Source organism: Adiantum capillus-veneris, chromosome 6 (assembly GCF_014529385.1).
Source record: "Adiantum capillus-veneris isolate H3 chromosome 6, ASM1452938v2, whole genome shotgun sequence".
Lineage (NCBI taxonomy): Eukaryota > Viridiplantae > Streptophyta > Polypodiopsida > Polypodiales > Pteridaceae > Adiantum > Adiantum capillus-veneris.
Window position 1 is genome coordinate 109,010,057 of NC_140936.1, and position 27,756 is coordinate 109,037,812.

The 27,756-nt window shown below is 45.9% G+C and overlaps 1 protein-coding gene and 2 pseudogenes across 1 annotated transcript; 2 read left to right on the forward strand and 1 right to left on the reverse strand.

The window, feature by feature from the left end:
- Window positions 1-129: 129 nt before the first annotated feature.
- LOC147456060 (uncharacterized) lies at window positions 130-27,756 on the forward strand. The gene is made up of 2 exons (XM_086514635.1): window positions 130-318; window positions 27,430-27,756. The coding sequence occupies exons 1-2, from the start codon at window positions 214-216 to the stop codon at window positions 27,520-27,522; spliced, it is 198 nt and encodes a 65-aa protein (XP_086370761.1). The 5' UTR covers window positions 130-213; the 3' UTR covers window positions 27,523-27,756.
- Window positions 14,771-16,278, forward strand: LOC147456061 (uncharacterized; annotated as a pseudogene).
- Window positions 16,307-17,493, reverse strand: LOC147456062 (uncharacterized; annotated as a pseudogene).

Consider the following 27,756-nt stretch of genomic DNA (forward strand, 5'->3'; position numbering starts at 1 on the left):
CAAAGCTAAGAGACTCATTGAAATAATATAACAAATTTAAGCTTGATTCTTTATTCAATCCAGCCAATACAATAAAAACACTACCTAGACAAGATGAAATATCAAGACTTTGAATCATCAATTAACAAATTGAAGGGATGCATTGTGTTATAGCTTCGAGTGCAGATGTAGTTTAGGTCTCTCTATCTCTCTCTCTCTTACACACAGGTAAAGATGGTGCGCACATATACTTTTGCAGCAATGGTAGGGGTTGCATACTTCGCCGTCTCCCACCTCCACAATGTTTTCGAATGGATGGCTGAGCGCAAGGAGCGAAAGGTACCCTCTATTCTCTCTCTCTCTCTCTCTCTCTCTCTCTCTCTCTCACACACACACACACACACACACACACACACACACACAGTCGATCTTGCTAGTTTTGTGCGTGTGGAAGGATTAGAAGAATGATACGCTCAGAGGCAGTCTTTGTCCGGATGGGAAGGGGCAAAAAGTAAACTCTCACAGTACCAGAGGGAAGGGCTAGGCAAAGAGATGCACTATTGTAGTGCTGCATGGATTTCATCTATGAGGTAGATGCATGTCAATAAATGTTTTGCAAGGAGACACAGAAACAGAATCGATATTTTCTAGAATTTTTTTGGTTAAGGATCTTGTTGTGGGTAGTCGAGGGATTCCTTTGTATGGTAGATGTTCTGTGCAAGGTCAAAGTATGCACTGGAAGATGGGAGTATGGCAGAAAGAGGAGGGCGGGCAGTGTGTTATTTGCTTATCAGAGTTGGTATTTATGATGGGTTCGTGACGCAAGATTTGTTGCATGGCTATTGTGATTTCCGGGATCGCATACTCTGCATGAGTTTTCTCCTGTAGATCTGGTCTTCATGCTTACATCTTTGGGGCACAGATGGGGGTCTCTTAATATGCTGCCTTTCGCGAGATGCTGTCATTGCTACATTTCTCTGCATTACGCGATGAATTATGTGGAAGGCTCTGTGTGCTCATACATTGGGCTCACAACCTTCCCCTACATCTACTACCTTGATTGCTATCTAGTCAAAGTTGCTGCATTCTCTTTGCAGCAAGTGGGTTGCATCAGCAAGCTCCTCAAGGAAAGTTGGGCGGCGGAGATACTATTGGTGGAGTTCTCCACCCAGACGCAGTGGCCCCTAAGTCAGGCGCCCCCCACGGTTGATATAATTGTCGAGAGTTGCTATGCAATCTACAACCATGCAATGATCTGTAGAGGCTCCCAAGGCCTCATTGATAGAGGCATAAGGCAATTGCTTTGGAAAGCTCAATGCTTTCAAATACTGTGGTTGGAGAAGCAGCCTTGTTTGAGTACTGCCACGTTAGCACTTGTGTATGTACTGCCATGTCAGCACTCAGAAATCCAGCCACTTGTCCCGTTGCAAATCATGCAGTCGGCCTCGGATTGGGGTCCTGCAATATGTACTAGCTCTAGCTATCAAAGTCGGCGATGCGGAAGCGTAGAGACCAAGGGGAGCACGAGAGTGAGTCTTCCGAACCAATCAACCTTCGCAATGAATAACTGAATGTGTATACAATGGAGACAAGGGGTTGCTTATATAGCAGCCCAGTAAATTACCCTACCCAAGACTTTGACAAATAAGTAAAATAAATACCAAAAGCCAAACTAAATAATGGGATCACATTGGGCAGTTCACTTGAGATGCCTAAACTTTAACACCCTCTTTGCAGCTCATAGTGGACATCAATAGTGAGACCAATTCGATGAAGAAGCTACCATGGACACCCCAGAAAGTGGCTACCAACTGGATACACCTGGGTGTTGCTCTCCTCAACTTTGTACCTGAAAGTAATGCCATCTTGAGCATCGGTTGCCTTTGTAGAAACTTTGAACTGTAGACCATACTACTTCCAATAATCCCCATTCGTGAACTGTGAATACATTACGTCCAAGATATAAAACTCCAAGATAATGAACTGTTGGAACACATCCTGCCCATAATCTGACCAACAACAATGAATTGGTTAGCCCATCCGTAGTGTTTGACGTTTGATTGGTTCCCTGCGAGATGCATGTGCATTGAACTCCGACCTACCGGGTCCAAACACCAATATTGAACTCCAACACAAGGGTCCAAATTAATTACAGGGAGCATTGCTTGCCCCTCTCTGCCACTCACAAGCCTCTCTCTGGCTGAAGCTAGTGGTGACACCCGTCATTTGACTAGAAATCTAAAGTCAAGGCCACTGTGGCCACTGCCACGAGTGCCATGTCGATCTTCTCTGCCAAATCTTTATTACCGCAATCTCTGTCCAGCTTGCCTTTGTCCTTGTCTTCCTGTGAGTTCTTGCTTTTGCCTTTGGCTTCAAACTCCTGAGCAAAACAAAGCGTCGAATCACAATCATGACTGTGGTGGTACCTCTCGGGTACCGAGGCAGCTAACTGAGTACTGGTACTGCCATTTGTGTCCAACTGACCTTTGCCATTGTCCTCTAGCAAACTCCTCCATTTGCTTTTGACTTCACGAACTCGAGCCAAACAATTTGTCGGGTTCCTTGAGAAATGTGCCGATGTACATGCCGCTAAATGGATGGTTGACAATCCGTTATCCATAACTTTTGGTAGGTTTTGGTCGATGTCTTCGCGGGTGCCCAAGCAAGGGGATGCCTTGTTGAAGTTGCAAAACTTGGTATTTTGTACCTTCTCGCACTCCAATAGGCCGATCCACAAAATTTGCACGAAGTTGCTCCCTCTTATAATGCTTGTTGTACAATTCCGCTTCAAGATCCTCGTCTTCATAAGACCGCAAGATCGGCACCAAGACACTCCATGAGAAGGGTTCTCCACTGCTAGGCAATCCTTTAAAACCATAGCTACAAGCCCTCTCCTTCTCTTGCTGCAGATTTTCAAAGCCTGCTCGCACCAAATTATGCATATGCATTTCGAAACGTTGTTTAGACAAGAGGCCAAAGGCTGTCGCTAGTCAAGGTTGGCACAACGTTTTAAAACGCTATTGGCAAACACCTCCAATGGCCATCGCTGTCGGCTCAAGATGCTGCGGGAAGTTGGGATTTGGGTTGTCGACAGCGTCGCTGTTTACAGTGTTTCGAAACGCTCGCAGCGCGCTAGGTCTCAACAAGCACTGCGGGGGGGGAGAAGACAGGAGCGCCATAGCCACCTTTTGTGCAGCGTTTTAAAACGTAGGAGGGAAAGGGACTTGTGGGTTGCAGAGGGGAATTGCTGGCAAGCGAAGGGGAAGAAAAGTCCGACGCTGGTGAGGGAGCAAAACGCCCAGCGTTTTGACTCTGTGGGCTGCAAGGGAGGCTGACGACCAGCAATGGGGGGCTTCCCACTTCTTCTTCTTCTCCTCTACAAGACCGCTCCTCCACCAAAGCTCTTCACGCACTAAGCTCCACCAAGTTGCTCTGATACCATGTCAAAGTCGACGTATCTTCCCATAGTCGTCCTTTACAGAGAAAGAGAGGAGACCATGCTCTGATACCTCTGTCACAAACGGGAGCGCATAACAATATAAAATATACTTGGATAAATAGAATTTATCACTTAATACTGAAGCCCAAGGGTAGAGAGAGAGAGAGAGAGAGAGAGAGAGAGAGAGAGAGAGAGAGAGAGTACTGGGGACCAGAAGATGGGCTGGTCCCCCCCCTTAAATATTAGGGAGAATCTTTTTACAAGCACAAGAACCAGAGAAAACCCCTCCGTTCTAAATCTCTGACTCGATGGTCGTTCCTTCCTATAAGGGAAATCCGAGAGACAAGCTCTCAATCCTTTTTTCGTCTGTACTCGGAGTTGAGACTCCGCAGACAATTTCCGAATTCCGTTTCCGGAATTCCCAAACGTAGACCGAAGCCTTCTCGCTTCTCCTTCGCGATGAAGTACCTGCAAACACACACGCAAACACCCGACAACAATTCGTATGGCGAATCCACAATAGATACCTGTCGCTCTTGTGCGGGAAAAGCGACTTTCGTGCTTCGTAGTCTCGTGATCGCTCGCGTCTTCTGGCAGCAAAGTCTTCTCTTGTTGGCGCTGGCAACTCCTTTTCATTGAGGGCATGTGGTGCTTTTATAGCTCCTTGACCACGACACGAATAGTACCCGAAATAGGGAGAGAGAATTCGTTGGCTGGTTTGTTGCTTTATTTTCTAAGTGGCTGCCCACTTATTAAGTGGACGGCCGGCATAATGTAAAATTGGTCTGAACTTGCCCAAAAACTCAATAAAACCTTATAAGTGTAAAAACAATGCCTTTCACAACACTTCCAAGGCGTCCCTAGATGCAACCACATGCACAAATGCAATGCATACATAGATTCCTCACGGGAAAGCGTTCGCTCTTCCCGTAAAACTCGTTAAAATATTCCGCTTTTTAAGAAAAGCTTCTCAGAACCCATCTTTATTCTTGTGCTTGCGTCTCTACGCGTATTCCTCTTTCCAGTTCGGATTTCCTCTCGACTATGGATATCCCCTTTCTGATGCACCCGTCACCCACCTTGTGACGCATCAGGAATACCCATCACCTAGTCCTTTCCTACCGAACTTACGGTACAATCCCCTTCACGATGCTCTATGTCACCTATCCTATGACGCATCAGAGATGTCCGTTCCCGGATGGTCGGATACTTCTTCCCGATGCTCCCTGTCACCCATCTGATGTGACGCATCAAAAGTACCCGTTCTTGGTGGCCTTACAGATATTCCCGTTCACAGTGCTCCCGTCATTACTTTGAATGACGCACTAGGAATACTCTGTACTCGGATGTCTCCAGTGAGAAAAACCCTCTCACTTAAAATTCCAATAATTCATTTAGAATTAGTTTCTTGGTGTTCCAAGCGAGAAAACCATCACTTATAAATCCAATAATTCATTTAGAATTATTTTTCTGTCAGGTAAAGCCAATTTAGCAACATGTGTGCCTGCACTTGAGAAAAGAATCGGAACAAGGGGGCTTTTCTTTCGTTGTACTCATGCTCTATGGCTGCCATTCTTTCCTCGTGTTCACGCTCTATTTCTGCTTTACTTGCTTCGCGTTCTAACTTCCTGTCCATCATCATCTTGTCGAAAGCTGCCATAGGATCTGGTGCAATCTTTGGCGTAGATGGGGAAGGGTCGGAAAAACCTCCTGGTGGGAAAAATTCTTCTTCGTCACCTCCATGCTCATCACCTTCATGCAAAGTATCCATTCCGCTTCGGGTGATGACCATCCACTAAAGCGTGGGTTCTTGTGGTCTTGGGTTCTTAAGTTCACAAGGAACTTGGGTTCTTGGGGTTCTTGAGGTTCTTCTTTAGCTTGCAATCGTGTTAGAGAAGGATCTTCTCTTCACCCGAGCTCTTCTCTTTTCCGCAGGCGCACCCCTTGGCGGCCTTGCGCTCACACCAAGGTTGCTTTTTCCCACCTCACATCGATTGGCCGGCCGCTAAGTGCACGGTCCACTCTCAATGAGTGAAAAAAGGCACAAGGGGAGGCTGGACAAGCCCTTCTTTCTTGGGTTTCTTGTCACTCTTCAAAAACACGATTAGGAATCGGCACGCCCAAGAGGACTTGGGTTACGTGCGACCGCAACAAGCAAAAAAAAATAATTATGTGGTTCTTTCCTTGAGTGATACAGAACACTGCCAAAGCTTTGATACCAATGTAAGGTGCAGGAAGTGAATGTTGAACTTTGCTCAAGATGAGTGCTCCAAACTGTGCTCAAGGTTCCTTTTACTTAGGGAAGGGAGAGCCTTTCGTTCTTTAATGAGAGAGTGCAAGTGATCACAAACAAAGTGGATAAACACTGTGCGTGAAGGTGCTGAGACTGAGAGATAGAGAGAGAAGAGAATACGATAGTGGAAAGTTGTAAAACCCTCCTCCAAGGGCCCCACTCTTGATGGCGAGAGTGGTCTACTATTGATTTCACAATCTGGTACAATGCTTGGACTTGCTGATGATGTCGACGACGATGAGGACGAGGACGAGACAATCTGAAATTTGAAAATGCTAAGGGCCGATATCTGCAAATCTTTATCTGTTGAATTCTGACTCTATGTCGGTGACGATGTAGATGGTGACGATGCGACGACGACGCGCTGAAAACGTAGATGCTGAAATTTGCGTTTTCCAGGCTGAAACTGCAAACTTCGCGGAATTTGATCGTGCGGCGAGGATTTGCTGCGGGAAGGTGAGATCTGCGAGGTTTGGGACTTGTTCTGCTGTGTCTAGAGGGTGAAAACTGAAAACGCTGGTCCTAGGGCTGAATGTCGCGATGGAATTGCAAAAACGGTAAGGGCTGAACTGCAATCTAAAAACGCTATGCTGAATTCTACTTCGTGCGGTGGAAATCTGCTAACACTAGGAATCTACTGTAGTCTGTCTATTGTGGTCGTCAGGGCTGATCTGTTGTGCAAAACGCCAGGGCTGATCTTGAATCCAAAAACGCTAGGTTCTGCTGTCTCTTGCAAAAACGCTAGGTCTCTGTGATGGTTTTGCTGAAAAGTTGCCTGTTAAGCAAGGTGCTCCTGTTGCCTCTTCTTCAAGAAAGTGCTAGCGTTAAGTTTTCTTATGTTTTATCTTACCGAGTTTGCCCTACTCAGTTTCCCAACAAAAGTCACTTAATCAATAAGTGAAAAATGTCAAAAATAGAGAAAATAGGTTCTGTGCACTGTAAAAATGCTCCTGATGGGTTCTGATGGGAATCTGATGATCATGCTGTGTGCAACCAGAGGATATGCATCTATTCTAAGTGTCTGGACATGCACGGTATGCAAACAGACTCACAAAAGTGCCAGATCTCTTCCTATTTTAGACTGACTTTACTGAATTGAACCTTGGTCATGCTGTAGCTTGTCTACGGACACATAGGATTGGATGTGTGACGTGACAACCCTTGTTGGTTACCGGCCGACACTAACCTTTGCTGCCTTAACTTGGATGGTGTGAACCAAATTGCAAACCGGATGGATGCTCGTAGAGCGAATGGTTGGATATACAAACGCCGATGTCCACGAAGGTTACCGGCCAACCTATGCGTAACAAACTTGGACACCCCAAGTCGGGAATCTGGCACGACACACAAGAGAATCATCACAAAATACTTCACAAATTTTATCACAATTCACTTGAGTCGACACTGTTCGGCGTAGATCCGTGTCTAGAGGTATTGACCCCACAAAGTCTGGCGCCCTTTCGATATTTATTGTTATATTAGTGGTTGAACAAATCTACAGAGTCCGAGGTTCCTCTCTGCTCAGTTGCTCGTCAGCAAAACTGAGTCCAAGAGGCCCTCTCAATAGATATTTAAAGGCCCTTGGCCTCTCACAGAAGCAATACATGAAAATCTTCAAACTTAGAAGCTATTGGCCAAAAAGCTGTTGCCAGCAAAAAACGTGGAAATCCGTACGCTATGCCACGTCAACACCTGTCAGCGCATTTCGTTGAAATCCGTACGGCTTGCCACGTTAGCATGCCTGCGCATTTTCTGAGTCCGTACAGTTGTCCACGTCATCGGCGGATAGGACTGCCACGTTATTAGTTCCCCCTCTTGAAAGAATTGTAATCGCCCTTGATTACGCCTGCAAAAACAGACATAAGCCATAAACTAGTTCAGTAGACACTGACTCTTAAGTATCGACGCACTAGACGACACAAATCCAGCACTTGCACAAAGATGACAGCACTCACCACAATCACATGAGTGAGCACACAGAAATCAGATTCATTTTTCAGGAATTCCCATTTCAAAGTACTTTATTCATAAAGTCATAAAGCAGAATACTGTTAGCACATAAGTATCACCCTGAAATCCAAAGGAAAATCAGTGACTTTATTCCATGTGGGTAATCTGTGACAAAGAAGCGGAGTAACTCCCCTCTTGTGTAGTCCTGTTTGCACCAGATTCAACCCTGTTGATCTGCGGGATCTCTCGGAAGAGACGCAGCTAGACCGAAAGCGTCAAGATAAAGTTCCATTATATGAGGAGTATCTGCTAGGTCCTTCTCCTCCATCCACTTTGCATCCAAATCCGGATAGTTCTTAAATTTCACCAAGAACCGCCGTATCACTTTACCTTTCACTTTCCTTTCCTTGTGAACCAATATTTGTTCAGGAACGAGTATCTCCTCGCTCTCTTCTACTTCAGGTTGCTCGTCAGGCTCCCTGTCGACTGACACCTCATTCTTAAAAGGTTGCAAGAGACTCACATGAAAAACATTGTAAATCTTCCAATTATTTGGCAACTTTAGTCGGAAGGATACATCATTTATCTTCTCTTGAATCTGAAAGGGCCATAGTATCTCATACTTAGCTTCGGAAAAAGCCGCTCTTTTCCCTTTCTTTCCCTGCGTATTGATTGGCTCTATAAAAATGCTTCCTCTTTGAATAAAACATCTGGTCTTCAGAGTCTGAACTCTCTGAAGAGGATAATTCCTCCTCAGAATTGTCAGAAGATTTCCGAGATCTTTGGTGGGATTTGCTCTTCTTAGCCTTATTCTTGTTCTTTTGGTCTCTCTAAGTCTTTCTTTTTTTCGGGCTCTTTCGGTCCTCATCACTTGAATCAGAGGGGTTGTCTGAACTGCCAAAACAGGATGAGGATGGATTGGAAACACCCTCAAAAAGTACGCGCTTCTTTGTTTTTCGTGCATTGGCAAGAGACTGACGACCCAAATAACCAAGGTAGTCTGCTCGTCGGTTGCGTCTCTTTGAATGCTTCGTGGCTCACAAAAGTTGGGTGACTCGACTTTCGACAACGTCGTCAAGTTAATCTTCGGTGAACATCCGTGGAATAGGAGCTTTCTTCAGAGCTGACTTTAAGGGTGAAGTGATGGTCGTATGCCATCGAGAATGCATCTCATCAATTAGGTGCCAGAGCATAAATGTCGCATATTGGGGATCCTTCGAATACTGGAGCATCTTTTTCGCACAAGCATCAACTTGTTGTTGATGCTGCATCTCCAGTCGTTCATACTCCGTAGGCCATGGTGGCCCGTACTCTTTGTCTAGTCGTCCATTAGAATTTTCCGTGCTTTCACCCGATCCAGAATTGTCGAGGTGGGTTCGTTTGATTCTTGTAGGATTTGTTGCCTGAGTCCATGTGTGCCGGTGTAAAAGGGATCATATTTTCCTAGTGGAAGGAAAAATCGATTGTGCTCTGATACCACTGTAACAGACTTGGACACCCCAAGTTGGGAATGTGGCACGACACACGAGAGAATCACTTAAAAATACTTCACAAACTTCATCACAATTCACTTGAATCGACACGGCTCGGCGTAGTTCCGTGCCCAGAGGTATTGGTCCTGAGTTTGGCGTCCCTTTCGGTATTTATTTTTATATTAGTGCTTGAGGAAATCTACAAAGTCCGAGGGTCCTCTCTGCTCAGGTGCTCGTTCGCAAAACTGAGTGTTGAAGGCCCTCTCAAAGGCTCATGGCCTCTCACAAAAGCAGTACATGACAAGCTTCAAACTCAAAAGCTGCCAGCGAAAAACGCGGAAAGCCGTACACTGTGCCACGTCAGCACCTATCAACGCATTTCGTAGAAATTTGTATGACTTGCCACGTCACATGCCAACACGTTTTTCGGGTTCGTGCAATTGTCCATGTCATTGAGTAGGACTACCACGTCATTGGTTTGTGACTATGCTGCCTCTACGCGAGAAGATTGGCGAGAGCAACGTTGAATGGGAGATGTGATGGATATATCCTTTGGAATGCCCACGGACCATGGCAAGTCCTTTGTATGATGTCTCATGAAACCGCCAAGTAACTCCTCAAAGATAGAGGCTCCTCTTGGGGCTTGAATCCTCGTCTCTGCAACGGATGTGGTTGTGAATGTAGGCTCACGATGCCTGCGAACTCCCGCGGTGCTTGCCCCGGATTGGAATCCTTTGGCTTCGGTGCCAAAGATGTGTACAGATCGATTATGATGGAATGCCTCTTCTGGAATGATGGAATTCTCCAAGCAAATGGGAAAGATGGTTCTTGAAACAATGCCAAGGCTCCAAAGCTAATCGGCCGATCTCGATGGCACCTTCCTTTGTCAATATTGGCTGCTAACAAATCCTGATACTAGCAATCAACATTTGCATGTTTCCAATGGATGTTTTCAATGATGCGATCTGTTATGTCAAAGAAGTTATGACTACAAATATCCATGCTAGGATTTCTTTATGTTGAGGTGGTCGAGCGTGCACACCAAGTCAACTACCCTCTCGCAGGCGCACCACAACTGTAACCCTTGGTATGGAGTGTTTGCATTTCATACGCTCAAGGCGTACGGTCCTACGTGCGATGGTAGGTTCTTTAGTTCCCTGAGTGAGAGAAGCGTCCTTGGGAAAAACCCTACAACACACTCAAATGCTCAAGGGAAAAAAAAAATCAAAGATTAGCGGATTAGTGCAAAACCACAAAAAGCTTTGATACCAATGTCAGGTGTAGCGGAATTGAAATGGTAAAGATCTAGGTTTTACACTTCCACAAATCCTTTTCTTTCTTTCCTTGCGTTAGTGATTCCTTTTAACTTGAATGATGGTTCCTTTTACTTCGTGAAGAGAGGGAATGAGAGAGAGAGAGAGAGAGAGGTAGAGATGTGTAGAGGGAGAAAGAGAGAGAGAGGAGGAGAACGAGTCATGACTCTTTATGGGGTCCCAACCATCCCTCTCAAGGGCCCCACACCGTTGCCGATGTGATATTTCCTTTTGATTGCGTAAATGGAATGTACTCACATGTAATACCTCAAGTGACGCGAATGATGACTGTCGTCGTGGCAACTCCTCAAGACGAGGCACCTCCAGGGCTGATTTGATGCACCTTTAGATCCTTCTCAATGTGGGATTGCGGATGGCCACCCAGGGGTAGATCTGGGGCCAATTGCTCTCCCGATGTGAGAGGAATAAAGGGTTGAAAACGCAGATCTTGACGATGTCGATGTTGGACAGCAATGCAGTACTCGATGCCGGCGAGGGAATGGTTGAGGGGAGACTCGATGGGTTGCCGAAGTACCGGACTGCAACGGGGAGGTCGCGAAGACAGATCCGTGTCACCAAATTTCATTTTTGGTCTACTTAAATGAATTTTACTTGCTAGAATTGACCATTTAAGTTAGAGAATAAAAATAGTAGAAGAGTCAATTATGTACAATGGGCAGTGGAATGTGTTTGTGAACTACAAAGTTCCAAAATTTGAATGCATTCTTCACAAGTGCCAACGGAATGCGAAAAGGACTCAATTGGGATCTTATGGGGCGAAGACAAATTATTAGCGAGTCCAAAAGAGTCCAAAACGGATCCCAACACTTGCCAACTTAAAGCTATGTGGAGATAAGGGATGTGGTCCACAAGTCTCCCTGAGAGGAGTAGCTCTAAAAATAGAAAACTGTTTTTTCAGGATCTAGGGTGAGTATTTTTGGAATAACTCAAAAAAGCCCGGGCCAAAGTAGCTTGGCAGGTCATCACCTTTCCGTTCTTAGGGGGGGTTGGGGATCATCGATCCATCACAGTAGATGTCAGGTGCAGCAGAAGAGAATAAGGATTTGCTCGGATCTAGTACTCCGCACACAAGCACAAGGGATACTTTACTTCGCTTGAAAGACTGAATTGAACTGAAAGAAAGAGAGACACAAGAGAGAGAAGAGACGACACAGGGATGTCGGGTCCGACTCCCTTGCTCTGTTGCCGGAGCAAGTACTTTCTTTATTCTTGCCCAATGCTGATACAATGACTAAATGTTGAGAGGCTGATGCTAATGGATATTGATGCTACTGATGCTCGGTAGTATGTCGAAGACGATGATGTCGACGACGGGTACTGCGGGTTCTATGAAGACGATGAGGTCGACGGCGAGGTACTAAGGGTCTTTGTCGACGACAATGAAGCCGACGACGATAGTGTGTCGAAGACGGTGAAGTTGACGACGGTTCTGTGTGGAACGGTGATGTCGACGACGAGGTCTATGTCGAAGACGATGATGTCGACGACAGGTATTGTTGGTCTATGTCGACGACGATGATGGTGACTGTGACGATGACGATGACGATGATGGTGTCGTCGTCAAGCCTGGGATCTGCGACAATGGCGACGAAGGTGTCATCATCAAGATAGGCATCTGCGATGACGATGTCGACGTCGACGACGACGATGGTGTCGACGACGGCGTCAATGCCGAAAACTGAAAACGTTGGGGATCTGCTACTATGGCGGCACTGCGGCTTGGATTTGCAACCGCCGAGTCGCACTAATGATGAACGCTGGCTGATCCGGCTGAATTCTCAAAACGCTAGGTTGATCTGGGACTAGATGGGAAATCTGGCGAAATTTGCAACAGGAGTTGAAGGTTCTTGCGAGGCTAAGGGCTGAAACTGAAAATGCTATTGGTTGATGCTTGAAAACGTTGGGTTGAATTGCTGAGAAAACACTGGGGAGTCTGAGGGTGCCTGCCGGTCTGCTACGGTACTTACCCTTTCTGCGTCCCTGCTTCTTCTACTTCTATTGAGTGCCCAATGTGTTTCTTTTTATAGATCTTTAGCAATTTGCCCTACCTACTTTTCCAACAAACTTACAAAAAGAATTCCAAAAGTCACTTTCAATAAAATGACTTATAGGAAATGGTTAATGCGGTAAAATGCTTGCATGATGAAATGACTGTTCTTGTGCAAGAGAGGGTATGCAACTATGACCGACTTGGACATGCACGTCATGCTAGAGGTGCCAGGCTAGGTCCTACTCTGAGACTGACGCTAGACTATGGCAGAAGTGTGTCCACGTGGCGCAAGTAAAGTGCGCATGTGACAGCAGAGCAGAGCCCTTCTTGGGAAGTTTGTTGTCAGAGGACTCCTTCCAGGGGAGGAGCCCTGGAAGGAGTTGTTGCTTCAACGGTTTTGAACTCGAGTCCCTCAGGCAAGAGGCCCTTGGAGCCTTCCATTAGGTGGATATTTATAGAGATGCGCAGATTTGGTTTGAGCAAAGGCTGGAGGATCGATTTGCTGCGAGCCTGCTTCGTTCTTGGAAGCAGCACCAGCCCACTTGCACGGAGAAGTGCTTCAGACGGCCCCTAGTTTGGAACCCCATGGTTCACACTCAGAGAGGCCACTTGGTTGGTAGTAGGCCCCATGTTTCTTGAGGTCCCATGACAGAGGGCCAACTCGCGCACTCGGGGAGTGGCTTCAATTCTCAGGTTTGCCAGAGGAGGCACATAGCATTCGGCTACGAGGCATGAGAGGGGTGTAGATACTAGAATATGTGCTAGGACATTACAGAGGCTTTACCAACTGAGTGGCTCACCTCTCTAGAGACAGCAACTCCCATATGGATGGGGGGCTTTCACGCGATTGGAGGTAATCATCGCTTGCTTGGAGGTAATCATCGCTTGCTTGGAGTCTGCACCCCCCATGTTCTTTGAGATCCAGGGCGAGGGTCGCCTACACAGAGTCTCAGTAGAGGCTCCACATGTTGCAGATTTTCAGAGGATACGAGTAGAGGGCATGTGTGGGAGGACTTGTGCCATTGACCCAATAGATCTTGAGACAAGCCACTGGTGACTCTGGGCTTGGGACTAGGCCCTAAAATTGACTCTTGTTTTGCCTGTCAAAAAAGGTTCTAGAAAGAATCACCTGTCAAATGACAAGTGTGATTGGAGAATTTCTTTGTCGAGCGACAAGTTTGAATAAAATATGGCCGTCAAATGACAAGCCTTAATCCAGGATCCACATGTCATATTTTCCAGTACATCAAGGATACAAATATAGATATACATAATACAAATTACAATATTATGACTTGGAGACTGGGGTTACGGGTACCTTAGAAGTAAGGAATTGCCCAATGCCTATGTCCGCTTTCAGACTTCAAAGAGGGCAACCACTATTGCCCAATGCCCATGTCCTAAGGTCAAGGCCCAAATTTAAACCTGGCAAGTTAGTAAGCCTTAAGGTCGGACAAAACACCCTCAGCCCTCGTGTACTGCGTCTAAAACTTAAGTACAATTTATCCTCACAAGAGCGTGAATATTGATGCGTCGTTAGTAGAATAGGTTGCGTTGTGTGCAGGCGGCGGAACAAGGTTCGCGCAGGCTGCAACGAATAGGGTTTAGGGCGTAGGCTGCAGCGCATTGCTCCAGGCCACCAACTGGAGAAACTTTGCAGAGGTGTCGTAGGCAGTGCACTACGGCCCGTGTCTTCTGGTGGCTGCAAGCAACGCTAGCTGAAAGCAGGGATAGGGCAGTGAGCTGCTACACAGAGATTGGAGAGTGCTTGGAAATACCAGGCTTGAATATATTCGCAGGGAGTGCACTGCACACACGGTATGTTCTTCTCAGACTAAGTTTTGGTGGAGTCGAAAGAGAGAGCATTGCTGAATCCTGATTCCATTTTGTCTGCTGCTCGAAATGAGCTGCTACACAGAGATTGGAGAGTGCTTGGAAACACCAGGCTTGAATATATTCGCAGGGAGTGCACTGCACACACGGTATGTTCTTCTCAGACTAAGTTTTGGTGGAGTCGAAAGAGAGAGCATTGCTGAATCCTGATTCCATTTTGTCTGCTGCTCGAAATGTTACAGAGCTGAGCCTGCTGCTACAAGTTGAACCTAGCAGAGGGTGTTTGTAGACTCCAAAGCATAAAAGCATGTAAGTGCTCAATGCTCAAAGCTTTGTTCAATGTTCTTTAATCATGATTTGCAATGTATTCTTGAATGTTTTGCTTTCACTATGCTTTTGAATCAAGAAACAATGTTTGGTGTATATGGTCAATTTGCAGATTAGGTAAGTTGTCTGCATTTCTAGAGTTGTGCAATTAAAATGGAGCCTAGCAAGAGAGTAGGATCTTCTTCTCTTTCTTTTGCAAAGAAGAAGAGAAAGTCTCAGCCTAAGCTAGATGCATTTTTGATCAAACGTACAAGTAGTGTCGAAGCTAGCAATGCATTGAAAAATGTGAAAAATGCAATGTCAAATGTATCAAATGTAGATGCATCTGTGGACAATGTGAGTGGTAGCGCAAACCAAGGTCTTGGTATTAGCGCAATTGATGTCGATGCAGATATGCGTGAGGGTATCAAGAAAACAAAGAGAAGGTGGCGGCAACAATGGACTCTTCTCCATCCTTGGGCTTGCTTATGTAAGAACATGTTGAATGAGGAGATTATTAAATGCACTTATTATGAGGAAAATAAGAGAGTTATTATGTATGCTCACAAAGGTTCTACAACATTTATGATCTTGGCATTGCACGACCATTCTCTCACCAAAGATCATACAGATTCTATGCGTTTTTTAAATACAAAGAAACGTACGGTGGATACAGGTAGAGACCCTCTTGATTATGGTATGGACTCAATGGTTCATTTGGAGCAAATGCGTATCATGACATGTATGAAGTTGGTTTACTTTTGTGCATGTGAGGATATTCCATTGGATAAATATCCCAATCATTGCAAATTACTTCGTGAGATGCATATGCCAAACATGCCTGCTTCTGAAGAGTATGGCTCGTCTGTGAATCCAGTGTCTGGTAGAGAGATGATGCTTGCAATAAAGGATCATGTGAAGAGGCAAATGCTAGCAGAAATGTGTGCAAGTCTGTTTTACTCCGTGCTCATTGATGAGAGTACGGATCGTACTATGGAAAAGCACTTGATTGTCTATGTTACGTATGTGGGTAACAAAGGGAAGGGACGTGCTATATATTGCTTGGTTGAATTGCTACCCATGGAGAATGCAAATGCAAAGGGTGTCTATGATGCAATGATTCAATTTCTAAAAGACAATGGGTTGGATGTAAACAAGCTCATTGTTATTGCAAACGACGGTGCATCGGTGATGACTGGTCGTAAGACAGGTCTTATTGCACGTTTTTCATAGGTTTACATTGCATTACACAGACAAACTTTGGCAGCAAAGGATGGATTTGTGTCTCATCTTCGTGTATATTCGTTTGTTAACAAAAAGTGTATTCATGGTTGGGAAAGTCTTGGAAGAGACATGAAGAATTATGGAAGATCATGAGTAAGTATAATATTCTAGATGCAAAAGCATTACAGATTCACTCAGTGCGATGGCTTTCAAGAGGCAAAGTCATGGAAAGACTTGTCAAACTTATGCCTGCCGTTCTTGCACAATGGAAACTTCGTTAGAAGAAGTGATATGGATATGCTACTATCTTTCAAGTACAATTTATGATTCATCTTTCTGCTAATGTGCTTGTAAAGCTTAACAAGCTTAACTTAGAGTTCCAAAGCCAAGAGATGGATGTGACCACTGTTGGTGCTTTGATTGATTTGACGTTTGAAAAGCTCACTAAAAACAGGTAGTTGAAACCGGTACCCGTCAATTTTAGGCCTAGTCGAAATGAGTACCAAAGTTATTAGCGTCACTAGTAAGATATTTTCTAGTGAACTTTTCAAACATTAAATCAATCAAAGCACCAACAGTGGTCACATCCATCTCTTGCCTTTGGAACTCTACATTAAGCTTGTTAAGCTCTACAAGCACATCAACAAAAAGATGAATTATAAATTGTACTTGAAAGATAGTAGCATATCCATACCACTTCTTCTCACGAAGTTTCCATTGTGCAAGAACGGCAGGCATAAGTTTGACAAGTCTTTCCATGACTTTGCCTCTTGAAAGCCATCGCACTGAGTGAATCTTCAATGCTTTCGCATCTAGAATATGATACTCACTCATGATCTTCCACAATTCTTCATGTCTCTTCAAAGACTTTCCCAACCATGAATACACTTTTTGTCAACAAAGGCATATACATGTGGATAAGACACAAACCCATCCTTTGCTGCCAAAGTTTGTTTATGTGCAATGCAATGTAAACCCATGATACGAGGCATATCTTTTTGAAAACGTGCAATAAGACGTGTCTTATAACCAATCATCACCGATGCACCGTCGTTTGCAATAGCAATGAGCTTGTTTACATCTAACTTATTGTCTTTTAGAAATTGAATCATTGCATCATAGACACCCTTTGCATTTGCATTCTCCATGGGTAGCAATTCAACAAAGCAATACATAGCACGTCCCTTCTCTTTGTTACCCACATACGTAACATAGACAATCAAGTGCTTTTTCATAATACGATCCGTACTCTCATCAATGAGCAAGGAGTAAAACGGACTTGCACACATCTCTGCTAGCATTTGCTTCTTCACATGATCCTTCATGGCAAGCATCATCTCTCTATCAGACATTGGACTCACAGACGAGCCATACTCTTCAGAAGCAGGCATGTTTGGCGTATGCATCTAGCGAAGTAATTTGCAATGATTGTGATATTTATCTAATGGAATATCCTCACATGCACAAAAGTAAACCAACTTCATATATGTCATGATACGCATTTGCTCCAAATGAACCATTGAGTCCATACCATAATCAAGAGGGTCTCCACTTGTATCCACCGTACGTTTCTTTGCATTTACAAAACGCACAGAATCTGTATGATCTTTGGTTAGAGAATGGTCATGCAATGCCAAGATCATAAATGTTGTAGAACCTTTGTGAGCATACATAATAACTCTCTTATTTTCCTCATAATAAGTGCATTTAATAATCTCCTCTTTCAACATGCTCTTTCATAAGTAAGCCCAAGGATGGAGAAGAGTCCATTGTTGCCGCCACCTTCTCTTTGTTTTCTTGATACCCTCACGCATATCTACATCGGCATCAATTGCGCTAATACCAAGACCTTGGTTTGCGCTACCACTCACATTGTCCACCAATGCATCTACATTTGATACATTTGACATTGCATTTTCCACATTTTTCAATGCATTGCCAGCTTCGATACTACTCGTACGTTTGATCACAAATGCATCTAGCTTAGGCTGAGACTTTCTCTTCTTCTTTGCAGAAGAAAGAGCAGACGATCCTAGTACATACTCCCTTGCTAGGCTCCATTTCAATTGCACAGCTCTAGAAATGGAGACGACTTACCTAATCTGCAAATTGATCATACACACCAAACTACAAGTCACATTGTTTCTTGATTCAAAAGAAAAACATTCAACATTACATTGTAAATCATGATTAAAGAACATTGAACAAAGCTTTGAGCATTGAGCACTTACATGCTTTTATGCTTTGGAGTCTACAAACACCCTCTGCTGGGTTCAACTTGTAGCAGCAGGCTCAACTCTGTAACATTTCGAGTAGCAGACAAAATGGTGTCGGGATTCAACAATGCTCTCTCTTTGGACTCCACCAAAACCAAGGCTCTTGGCTCTTCGATAGACAAAGGCTATTTAGTTTATTAAGCATCATTTTATTAGTCTGAGAAGAACATACTGTGTGTGCAATGCACTTCCTACGAATATATTCAAGCCTTGTGTTTCGAAGCACTCTCGAACCTCTGTGTGTAGCAGCTCACTTTCCTATCCATGCTTTCAGCCAGTGCAGCCAGCGCTGCTTGCAGCCACCAAAAAACACTGTCCGTAGCCCGTTGCCGTGTCGTAGTGCAGCTGCCTACGACACCTCTGCAAAGTTTCTCTAGTTGGTGCCCTGGTGCAATGCACTGCAGCGTGCGCCCTAAACCCTATTCGTTGCAGCCTGCGCGAACCTTGTTCGGCCGCCTGCACACAATGCAACCTGTTCTACTCACGACGCATCAATGGTCACACTCTGGTTTAGGATAAATTTTTCTCGGGTTTTAGACAACGTACACAAGGGTCGAGGGTGTTTTGTTCGACCTTAAGGCTTACTAACTTGCCAGGTTTAAATTTGGGCCTTGGCCTTAGGGCCATGGGCATTGGGCCATAGTGGTTGCCCTCTTTGAAGTCTGAAAGCGGACACAGGCATTGGACAGTTCCTTACTTCTAAGGTACCCGTAACCCCAGACTCCAGAGTCATAATATTGCAATTTGTATCATGTATATCTATATTTGTATCCTTGATGTACTTGGAAATATGACATGTGGATTAAGGCTTGTCATTTGACGGCCATATTTTATTGAAACTTGTCGCTCGACAGAGAAATTCTCGAATCACATTTGTCATTTGACAAGTAATTCTTTCTAGAACCTTTTTTGATAGGCAAAATGGCCCTTGAGAGGGAAAACAGGAGTCAATTTTAGGCCCTGGTGACCATCTTTTGGAGAGTCAGCGTCACTGTCTATGGGAGTATCCCATCACACAACAGGTTTGGCTTCGGGGTCTTTGACCAATTGTAGCTCTTTCCACAGCGCGACAGTACACTTGGGGTGCTACTGCCTGGTCCACCCTCACGGGCCCTGCGCTCCAATTTGAGCTATCCTCCACCAACAGGATGATAGTGATCCAGGGGGATCGACCTACGCTTTAGCTTGCCATAGAGCTTACTCCCCAGGAGTGGTGCAGTGAGAGAGAGGTGTGTTGGGAGCTCGTCTATGGCTTGACACTCTGGTTCATTTAACGGACCCGTTGCTTCTGCATCTTTGAGGCTCGCCCTGCCCCACCGGCGGAGAGTGTTCGTGACTTTTGGTTGGAGTTGATTCATACTCTTAGGGGTCAATTCGAGAGACTTCAAGGCAGCTCCAACCATATGCTGGAGCGCGGAGAGGCTATCCTGCGACTTTGGCGCCTAGTGCCTTTCTTCACCATGGTCCAGGGTGCGCCTAGATGGCATTACCGGCTACCCGTCTGGCTTTTTCCTCCCATTTTGTGATTTAGCCTAATTGTACATATTTTGTTCACTTACTGGGAGTCAAACCTTGCTTTTGATGTAGCCCTCTCTAGTAGAGGTGGTTTTGTAGCCCTATGAGCAGTTTTTATCAACTAATGAAAGGATCTTTTTCTTGGAAAAAAGAAGTATGGCGTTTCTGTAAAAGGGCCTGTGTGGCTTATAGTATGATCTATGAACTGGGAACCTTCCTGGCCCCATATATAGGTGCCCAAGGTGGGCTCCCAACTCAAGTGGGCGGGCGGACAAGGTACAACCTATGCTATGGGTGGCCAGCCCGGAGAAACTAGCCGTACAAGGAAGTGTCCTAGACTTGTGTAAAGCAGCAAATTGGTGTAAATGTAACACCCTCTCTTAGCTTTTGATGCTGAACAAACCGCATGAAGCCGAAGATGTGAGGCAAATGATGAAGATGTCTGCTGCGATTTCCACTAAAGGACAATATTTCGGCGAACTCTACGAGTGTAGCAATAGTTTGGGGTGTCCTAGCCACCTAGAGATCTCCATGGTAAAGTGCCGTCACGAGCAGTGTAGCAAACTTCTGTTCTCCGTCGATATAGTGTGAAGGTACTACGTGAGGGTCCCGAGGTGAGTGCGAAAACAACTCCTTGTCGTGAAAGAAGTGCCAATAGACCTGCAAGTGTCCTACCCAGAGGATCTGTGGTATCTGTAGTCAAAACAATTGGAGAAAATGGGGAGGCCTAGAAATCTGCATGGGAATCATCGGAAGCCTGTCAATGCATGAACCTGCAACTGAAACCAGCCTGTTCAATCCAAAAAGGGTGGTAGACTTTACTTCAAACCTTGATTTAGCTTTCACCCATTATTAGTCGTCTATTCTACCTATACTTTCAAGACACAACACGGGGGAAAGGGATACAGGCTGCTAGATGGCACCTGTATGAGTAGACCAACACCAGATTGGCCCCTAACTTAGGCGCCCCTTTCGGTATTTCTTTATTCTTCAAAAGTGGGAATAAACACTGTGGATCCCTACAAGCTACCCCGCACAAACTTGGCTGAATTTCCACTGTTCCGGCCCGATTTCGGCAACATAACTGTACTAGGACCCTTCACAGTCAGTATTCCCACGCATTGAATGACTTTCACGACGCATAAGGGCACTTTGCAAAACCTGGCGAGAATCTGCAGCACGCTGAATTCTCTGTTTTCAGCCCCGAAAATGCGCCAGATCACCTGTACAGCAGTCCCCTCGCGTCCCCGAACCTCCTGGGGGTATTAGGGACCGTTTAGGGCCAAAACCCTAAACCTGCAAAAATACACAGCAGGTTGTAATTTACTGTTTCGGGCTCCGTTTCGCGTGCCGGTCGCATCCGTAGCAAGTCCTCGAGCTCTTGCACCTGTAGGGCTACTTGCCCTTTGAATCGGACGAGATTTCTGGCGTGAAACCTCTCCGAATTCACCTGTACCTGCGGGGGATTAGCCGCTAACTAATCCAGTACCTGTGCAAGAGGCTCTTGCCTCGGCAATCGCGCATGAACCCACACAACTGTACATTGGTCAATTGAAAAGCCCACTAGAGGGGCATAACATACTGCCATAGGGGAGAGAGAGGGCAGTGCGTAGCGTGCAGGGCATCACTCCTGGCACCGCACTGTACATAGGAGGGAAAGTAAGCACTCCATAGCTCTTAACCTGTGACAGGAACTTGAAAATGAGCTCACAGCTGAAAATCACGTTTTTGCCTTCTCTATAAGTAGTAAACTGGCCTCAGAGTGCCAAGTGTCACTCATTTGTGCATTTTCCCGCTTTAGACCCTCGGGTCTAAAAATATCTCACCTGCAGCCTCTGTTGACTTGGCCACAGAGTAACAAAATGATCCCCATGTCAAACTGCACGTAATGACGCGAAGACATTTTCAGGTCCCAAAATAGCAGTTCCCTAAATTTTAGGAGATGCTGCCATTGTATCTTTCTAGGTCATCCGACCCCTTTGTACACTGCAGCCACACCCAGAACTGAAATGTAGCCTCTGTAACAAAGGATTCCAGTTTGGCTAGTCAATGACCCCACTTGGCTAACCATAGTCCTTGTCCAACCTTAGTGCTCTCTTGCCCTCAGGCCTGGACTTTCTTTGGACAGTTCCACAGTAGCTATGCAATGCAAGGCAGTTAGATTTCCCGAGGGGTGTTTCCAAAAAGTGAAAGTAAATAGATAATAAGAAAGAAATCAACAAAAAGGATAGATAGTAGTCACAGGCTGGTGACAGCAACCCAGTGTGGCCAGGTGGCTAAGCTATGTAAATCTCCAAGAAGGCCAGATGTAGCAATCTGGGCCGTAAACTCCTCCGAATCAAGGAAAGCGAGACTAAACAGTCTGCATTGTAGAAGCTACCGTAAGTTGCAACAGTCACTGGGATACCACATGGACCACCACCGGATGGTGTCCTATCAGGAGGTAGGGTAATCCAAGATGAAGGGAAAGCGAGACTCAACAGTCTGCGCTGTGAAGGGCCTCTGAGAAGAGGTGTGGTCAGACCAAGCTCTCTGCACCGTAATCATCCTTTATGGAGAAGGGAAGCCAGACTGAGCAGTCTGGGGCGTGAAGATCCTCTGAGAAGAGGAAAGGCCAAACCAATCTGTCTGCGCTGTCTTGCCTGTATCTCCTGCCTCCAATCCTCCACTGTCAACCAAAACAGAATCCGTGCCAACAATGCTATTAAATCTCATCTGGGTGTGGCTCTCAATGTGAATGAGCTGGGAGTGTCCTACTGTCTAGGTCGGGGCATAAGTTTGCTCTAAGGTTACTGAGGGTGAGTGTAAGCAACTCTGAAGGTAGCAATCCAAATGATCAAGAGTGTAGAAGAGCAACTGCACTACCATCCAAGCCAAGCTCTGGGTGACTCCGAATGTAGGTGTGGGATGCCCGATTTTCCGCATCTTGCAGGTAAACTCTCCAAGAGAGCCCAAAGCACTGAAGTCCCACTCTAGTCTGTTGATCCAAGCAATGAACCTGCCCAAGAAGAGATCTAAGATCCTCTCCCTAAGTCCCATGTAGATGCTCCTGTGTAAGCAAGTTATCTGATGTGTCGAGGTACACGAGACGGTTGCGAAGGGACAACAATGTGGCAGATCAGGATGTTATTCTTGATTTTAATGAACCTCCCACTGAACCATGTTCTAGTCAAATGAACAGCTGGATCCATGAAGGATGCCATTGTGGAACACATTAGTGTATCACCACTCTTTGTATTCGAGGACGAAAACGCTTTTCCAATGTGAGAATGCGCGAGAGAGAGAGAGAGAGAGAGAGAGAGAGAGAGAGAGAGAGAGAGAGAGAGAGAGAGAGAGAGAGTAGACCACAAACGCAAGATATGGTGAAGAGGGGGCGATCAGCCCCCCATGACTATATATATATATATATATATATATATATAGATATAGAGAGAGAGAGAGAGAGAGAGAGAGAGAGAGAGAGAGAGAGAGAGAGAGAGAGAAATGAAATGAAATGTTATATTAACGTCTTCAAAAGGCCAAAGTGACCTATGAGACCAGAAAGTTACAATGTGGTGGATCTGCTACAAAGTCAGAGTAACAGGATGACAAAAATGAAATGACAGAATGACAAAATAAAATACTATAGAATCCCAAATTGCTAGGTGTGAACTAAGCAGCTAGCTGGGATAGCTAGATTACAAGAGATCCAACATCGGTCGTTGGCGGATCTCATCAATCTCCTCCATGGTCAGTAGTCTAATCGGGCATCGTGCATGTCAGGCCAAAGTGATCCAAATTCTCTGATGCAGCCTCCGTCGATGCTGTGTAGTCCTCCGCAGTCGTGGGCGTCTGGATCTCCCCAACTCAGTCGCTCCGTTTATCAGTGTGCCTCTGGTGTGAGGCGATGAGCTCTGTTGTGGTAGTAACTCCTTCGGGTGTCCAGTGGCAGCTCTAAAGAAGTCTGTGATCCGTCTCTGAGACTGGCTAGCCTCTCCTCTCATCAGGCTCTCTCTGTGTCTGCGCAGCTCGAGCAAAAACAAACCCAAGCATCTCTGATCCTCGTACCGCATGACTCTGGAGAATGGTCCAAAGCCCTCTCTGAACAAGCAATGGAAGCGGCCTCGTGTCTCGTAGTAGACGGGGCAGTGGCATGTGTAGTGCAACTCTGTCTCAGGCTCGATGTCACACAGGGGGCATGTCCTGGCGTCTGCTGGTACTCCGCTATATCTCCCATTCTCGATCCGCAGCTGGTGTGAAGATGTGCGTATCTGGCCAATAGCACATCGTATCTCATGAGACAAGTGGGTGTCCATGTATCTGGGCCTCGTCACAAAACCATCCACCGTAAGTTGGAGGAGATGCTCTCTGTAGAAAGCCATCTTCGTGCCCAGCTCCTGTGCTGGCTGTATCCATGTCCTCCTGGTGTCTAGCTGAGTCAAGTCCCGGCGGATGAGCATGGTGATCTCGGATTGTGTAAGAGTCAGAGAGGGTGCATCCAGTGAGTACTGGAAGGGAGGCAATCTGTCTATGCTGAACCCATGCGCCTGAAACCATCATGTCATTTCTCCATACCAACATGCTGTATCTCCCTGCATGGCTAACTGTCGAGAGGACTCAAGTGCAAGGCGGCCATATCTGTCTCTGGGAAGTTCCCACATGCGGTGTATGAAGGAGCAGATCTGGTGAGGCCTCAACCACTAGTGGGGGGGCAGCTAGCTCTGCTCGGACAATAGCACATGGTATTGAAGCCTTGGCTCTAATGAGCCGCGAGTCATAGAGACCAGAGGCTTCTCCATGTCCCCTTATCCATCACTGCGGCCTGTCCTCCCGTGATGATCCAAATTCCAATGAAGGTCCCCAAATCTCAGCTCCGTAAAGCAATGCAAAAGCCACCAGAGTGTCAAAGAGCCAGAGCTTCGTCCGAGGCTCTTGAAACTGAACTTGTGAACACATCCTTTCCAATCTACCCAATGCTGCATGGGCTCTGGTCAATCTAGTCTCTGCTGCCCTCCTCATGAAAATGCTGGCCCACTAAAAACCACTCCGAGGTAAGTGTAAGCATCTGTATACTCCACTGTCTCTTGGCCGTATGTGAATGCTGGCGCTGACCTCCTGATCCACTGTGGGGTGGTATTAAATACCATGACCTTGGTTTTACCAAGGTTGACGGAGAGAGAGAGAGAGAGAGAGAGAGAGAGAGAGAGAGAGAGAGAGAGAGAGAGAGAGAGAGAGAAGACCACAAACACAAGATATGGTGAAGAGGGGGCGATCTTCCCGTAGCAGCTTGGAGATTCTAGCATGTAAGTGACTGGAGGTGTGGGTTTCCTGCTCTTTCCTCGAGGGTGGAGCCTTGGAGAGTTGGGAAATGATCCAAATGCCATTAGTTAATGCCTTTACCTTTAGTTTTGATACTTTCTCTTGGAGCAGCCAGGAGCAACACCTTTTGCAGATGCTAGTTATGCGACTCGTGAGTCAGTTGAGTTGGGAGATTCTTGTTAGAACTGGGTTTACTTTCAGTAGTTGGATGGTATGCTGCAAGATACCTAACTTCTATGAAGATTTGTTACAGATCTCCTTGTCCGTGAAACCCTCACCTTATAGTTGTAGATGGCTCACTCCAGCTCCCTGGGCTGTCTTCCTTTCCAGGAGCTGAGAGGGGGTGTTAAGAGTGATGGCATCTCTCTAGATTCGTCCAATCGGTCCCGATCTCTTTCGAGGGACAGATGACAAGTAGTGAGGGCTGTTTTGTGGCTGTGCCCGGCCGGAGTGAGGTAGTTTTCGCATGTCGGGTTATGTTTAGCCATGTTAGGAGGTTTAGTTGCATGGCCATTACGCTCTTGCAGGCTGGGAGTATTTTTCCAGCCTTGCCAGTATTTTCCACGGCCCTACTAGTCATGAGGCCTTGCTCCCTGGTCGACTTCCCTGGCTATATAGGTGTGGGCAGGGGCACAAGGGGAGATATGAGTGCACAGCCCTTGTGGTGCAGGGCAGCCCTAGGGTGGTCCATGGGTAGAGGGAGGACAGTTGGTTAGCGTTTTTCAGTACCCTCTCTCTAGGGTTTTCAGCAGCCCAACGTTTTGGGTTCCACCAACAGCAAGGCAGCAACACCAGCAGTCGATTGGCCGCACGTGGATCTCCCTTGCATTTTTGCTTCTCAGGGCAGATGCATAGAGGCAATGTGATCATGCAGATGGAGGTCACCACACCTTTGGTGCAGGCATTGGAATGGAGGAGATCCACGATCTCTAGGGGGCAGCCAAACCATGGGCAACCTTGCTCCAGTTCCTCCTCCCTCCAAATTAGTCCTCTTGCCAGGAGATAGAGGCAATGTGATCATGCAGACGTAGGTGACCACACCTTTGGTGCACGCATTGGGATGGAGGAGATCCACGATCTCTAGGGGGCAGCCAAACCATGGGCAGCCTTGCTCCAGTTTCTTCTCCCTCCAAATCAGTCCTCTTGCCAGGAGAAGTTCCATGGGAGCCTTGCTTTCAGAGGAGGATAGGGTAGCCATAGAAACAGGGGGACGGGGAATGGACCCCTAGCGACGGGCATGGCTAGTCACAAGGTTGGCTGTTTGGAACAGCGTTCCGGAACGGCAGCCAGTTAGAAACCGGGTGGGTTGGGGGAATGGCCAACAGTCATTTAAAAAAAAATCCAATGGTAGAAAATGGTCAGTTTTTGGGGGCTTTAGGACCCTTTTACACCTTGTTTAGGGGCTCTTTTAGGAGGTTTTTCGGAGGCCTTCTCAATGCAATGCTCAAAGCCTCAAGCTCTTGAATCGTACTTATCATTATGCTTTAGCTCAAGTCTCACTTGCAAGCTCACTTGGGCCTTGGTGGCAAGCTCGCAAGCTCCCTCTACTTTCTCAAGAAGCAAGCTCTCAAGGCTCAAGGCTCAAGACCCCTCTACTCTCTCTCAAGCTCCCTTGAGATTCTAGAGTGTATCTACTCTAGTCTCTCCAGTCTCGACTCTCTATTAATAATCAAGTGGCGTATTTTGCTATTATGAGTCATGTTTCTTGTCTTTTTTGGTGCAATTCAATGCTCGAAGTGTTCTTAGCACTATGATACATACGTGTAGCTCAAAAAAATTGAGAAAAAATGATTTTTCTTTTGCCGTTCCAGGCCTTGATCTTGTTCCCTAACCTTTGCCGTCCTGAACCATACCCTGTTCCCGTTCCCCGTAACATGTTTCTATGAGGGTAGCATGTTGAGGCCGAGACAATGATCTCGTGTGCAGGAGAAGGTGGCAATAGCAGTAGCAGTTGTGTGCATACCTTGGGTCTATCTATTGAGGCATGTCAGGTCCATGCCAGACCACCCTTGGTCACTTGTTTGACCAGTTTGTTATCAGCATGGAGAGCCTTTTCCAGATCTCTCTCTCTCTCTCAGATGTCGTGTCTCTTTCTACCTCAGTGATCTCTCTTCTCTACAATTGCTTTGTATATTTATGTGTCATTGTAGGTGTTCTCTAGTGTGAGTATCTTATTGGAGTCGAGCTAGATCGGAGTTGAGGTGTCCACCAGTCCCCGGATCGGAGGCCAGTTCTTGTCTTCATTGCATCTTCCGCTGCCTATTTTGACACAGTTGTCTTAGGTTCACGAATCATGTGATTCCTAAAAACATTTCCAAAGTAAAGGAATCAAAGTCGCCAAAATAAGCCCCAAAAGCACATCATGCCCCTCAAATGACATGATATGGAAGTCCTCGGGCCCTATGTGATCAGAGCACTGTTCTTTATTGTTGTGTTTTTTAATGTTTTGTTTGTCTCCTTTTATCATCATTAAGAAATTGTACATGTCTTGATTGAGCTGATGAGGGACCTTTGTTTCAGCTGACTGAACTGGAGAGCCAACAGGCCATAGCAAAGATGAAAAGAGAACTCATAGCTGAAAATCGGAAAAAGGGGCTGACCGAGTCTTGGTAGCTCCATCAACAGACTATAATCCAGATTGTTGCGTGTTGTTATGTACTAGAATGGAGGATTTCAAAGGATTTCGAAATAAGTATAACACTTTGGCCTTCAGCAAATTTAAAGAAACCTCAGTTAGTCTTGCAATAGTTTTCATCATTTGGTGGGGTTACAACCTGTACTGTTACTTGTATCCTGTTCTATCGAAGTGTTTGATATATATCCATCTGAAGGAGGCTTTGTGCAAAA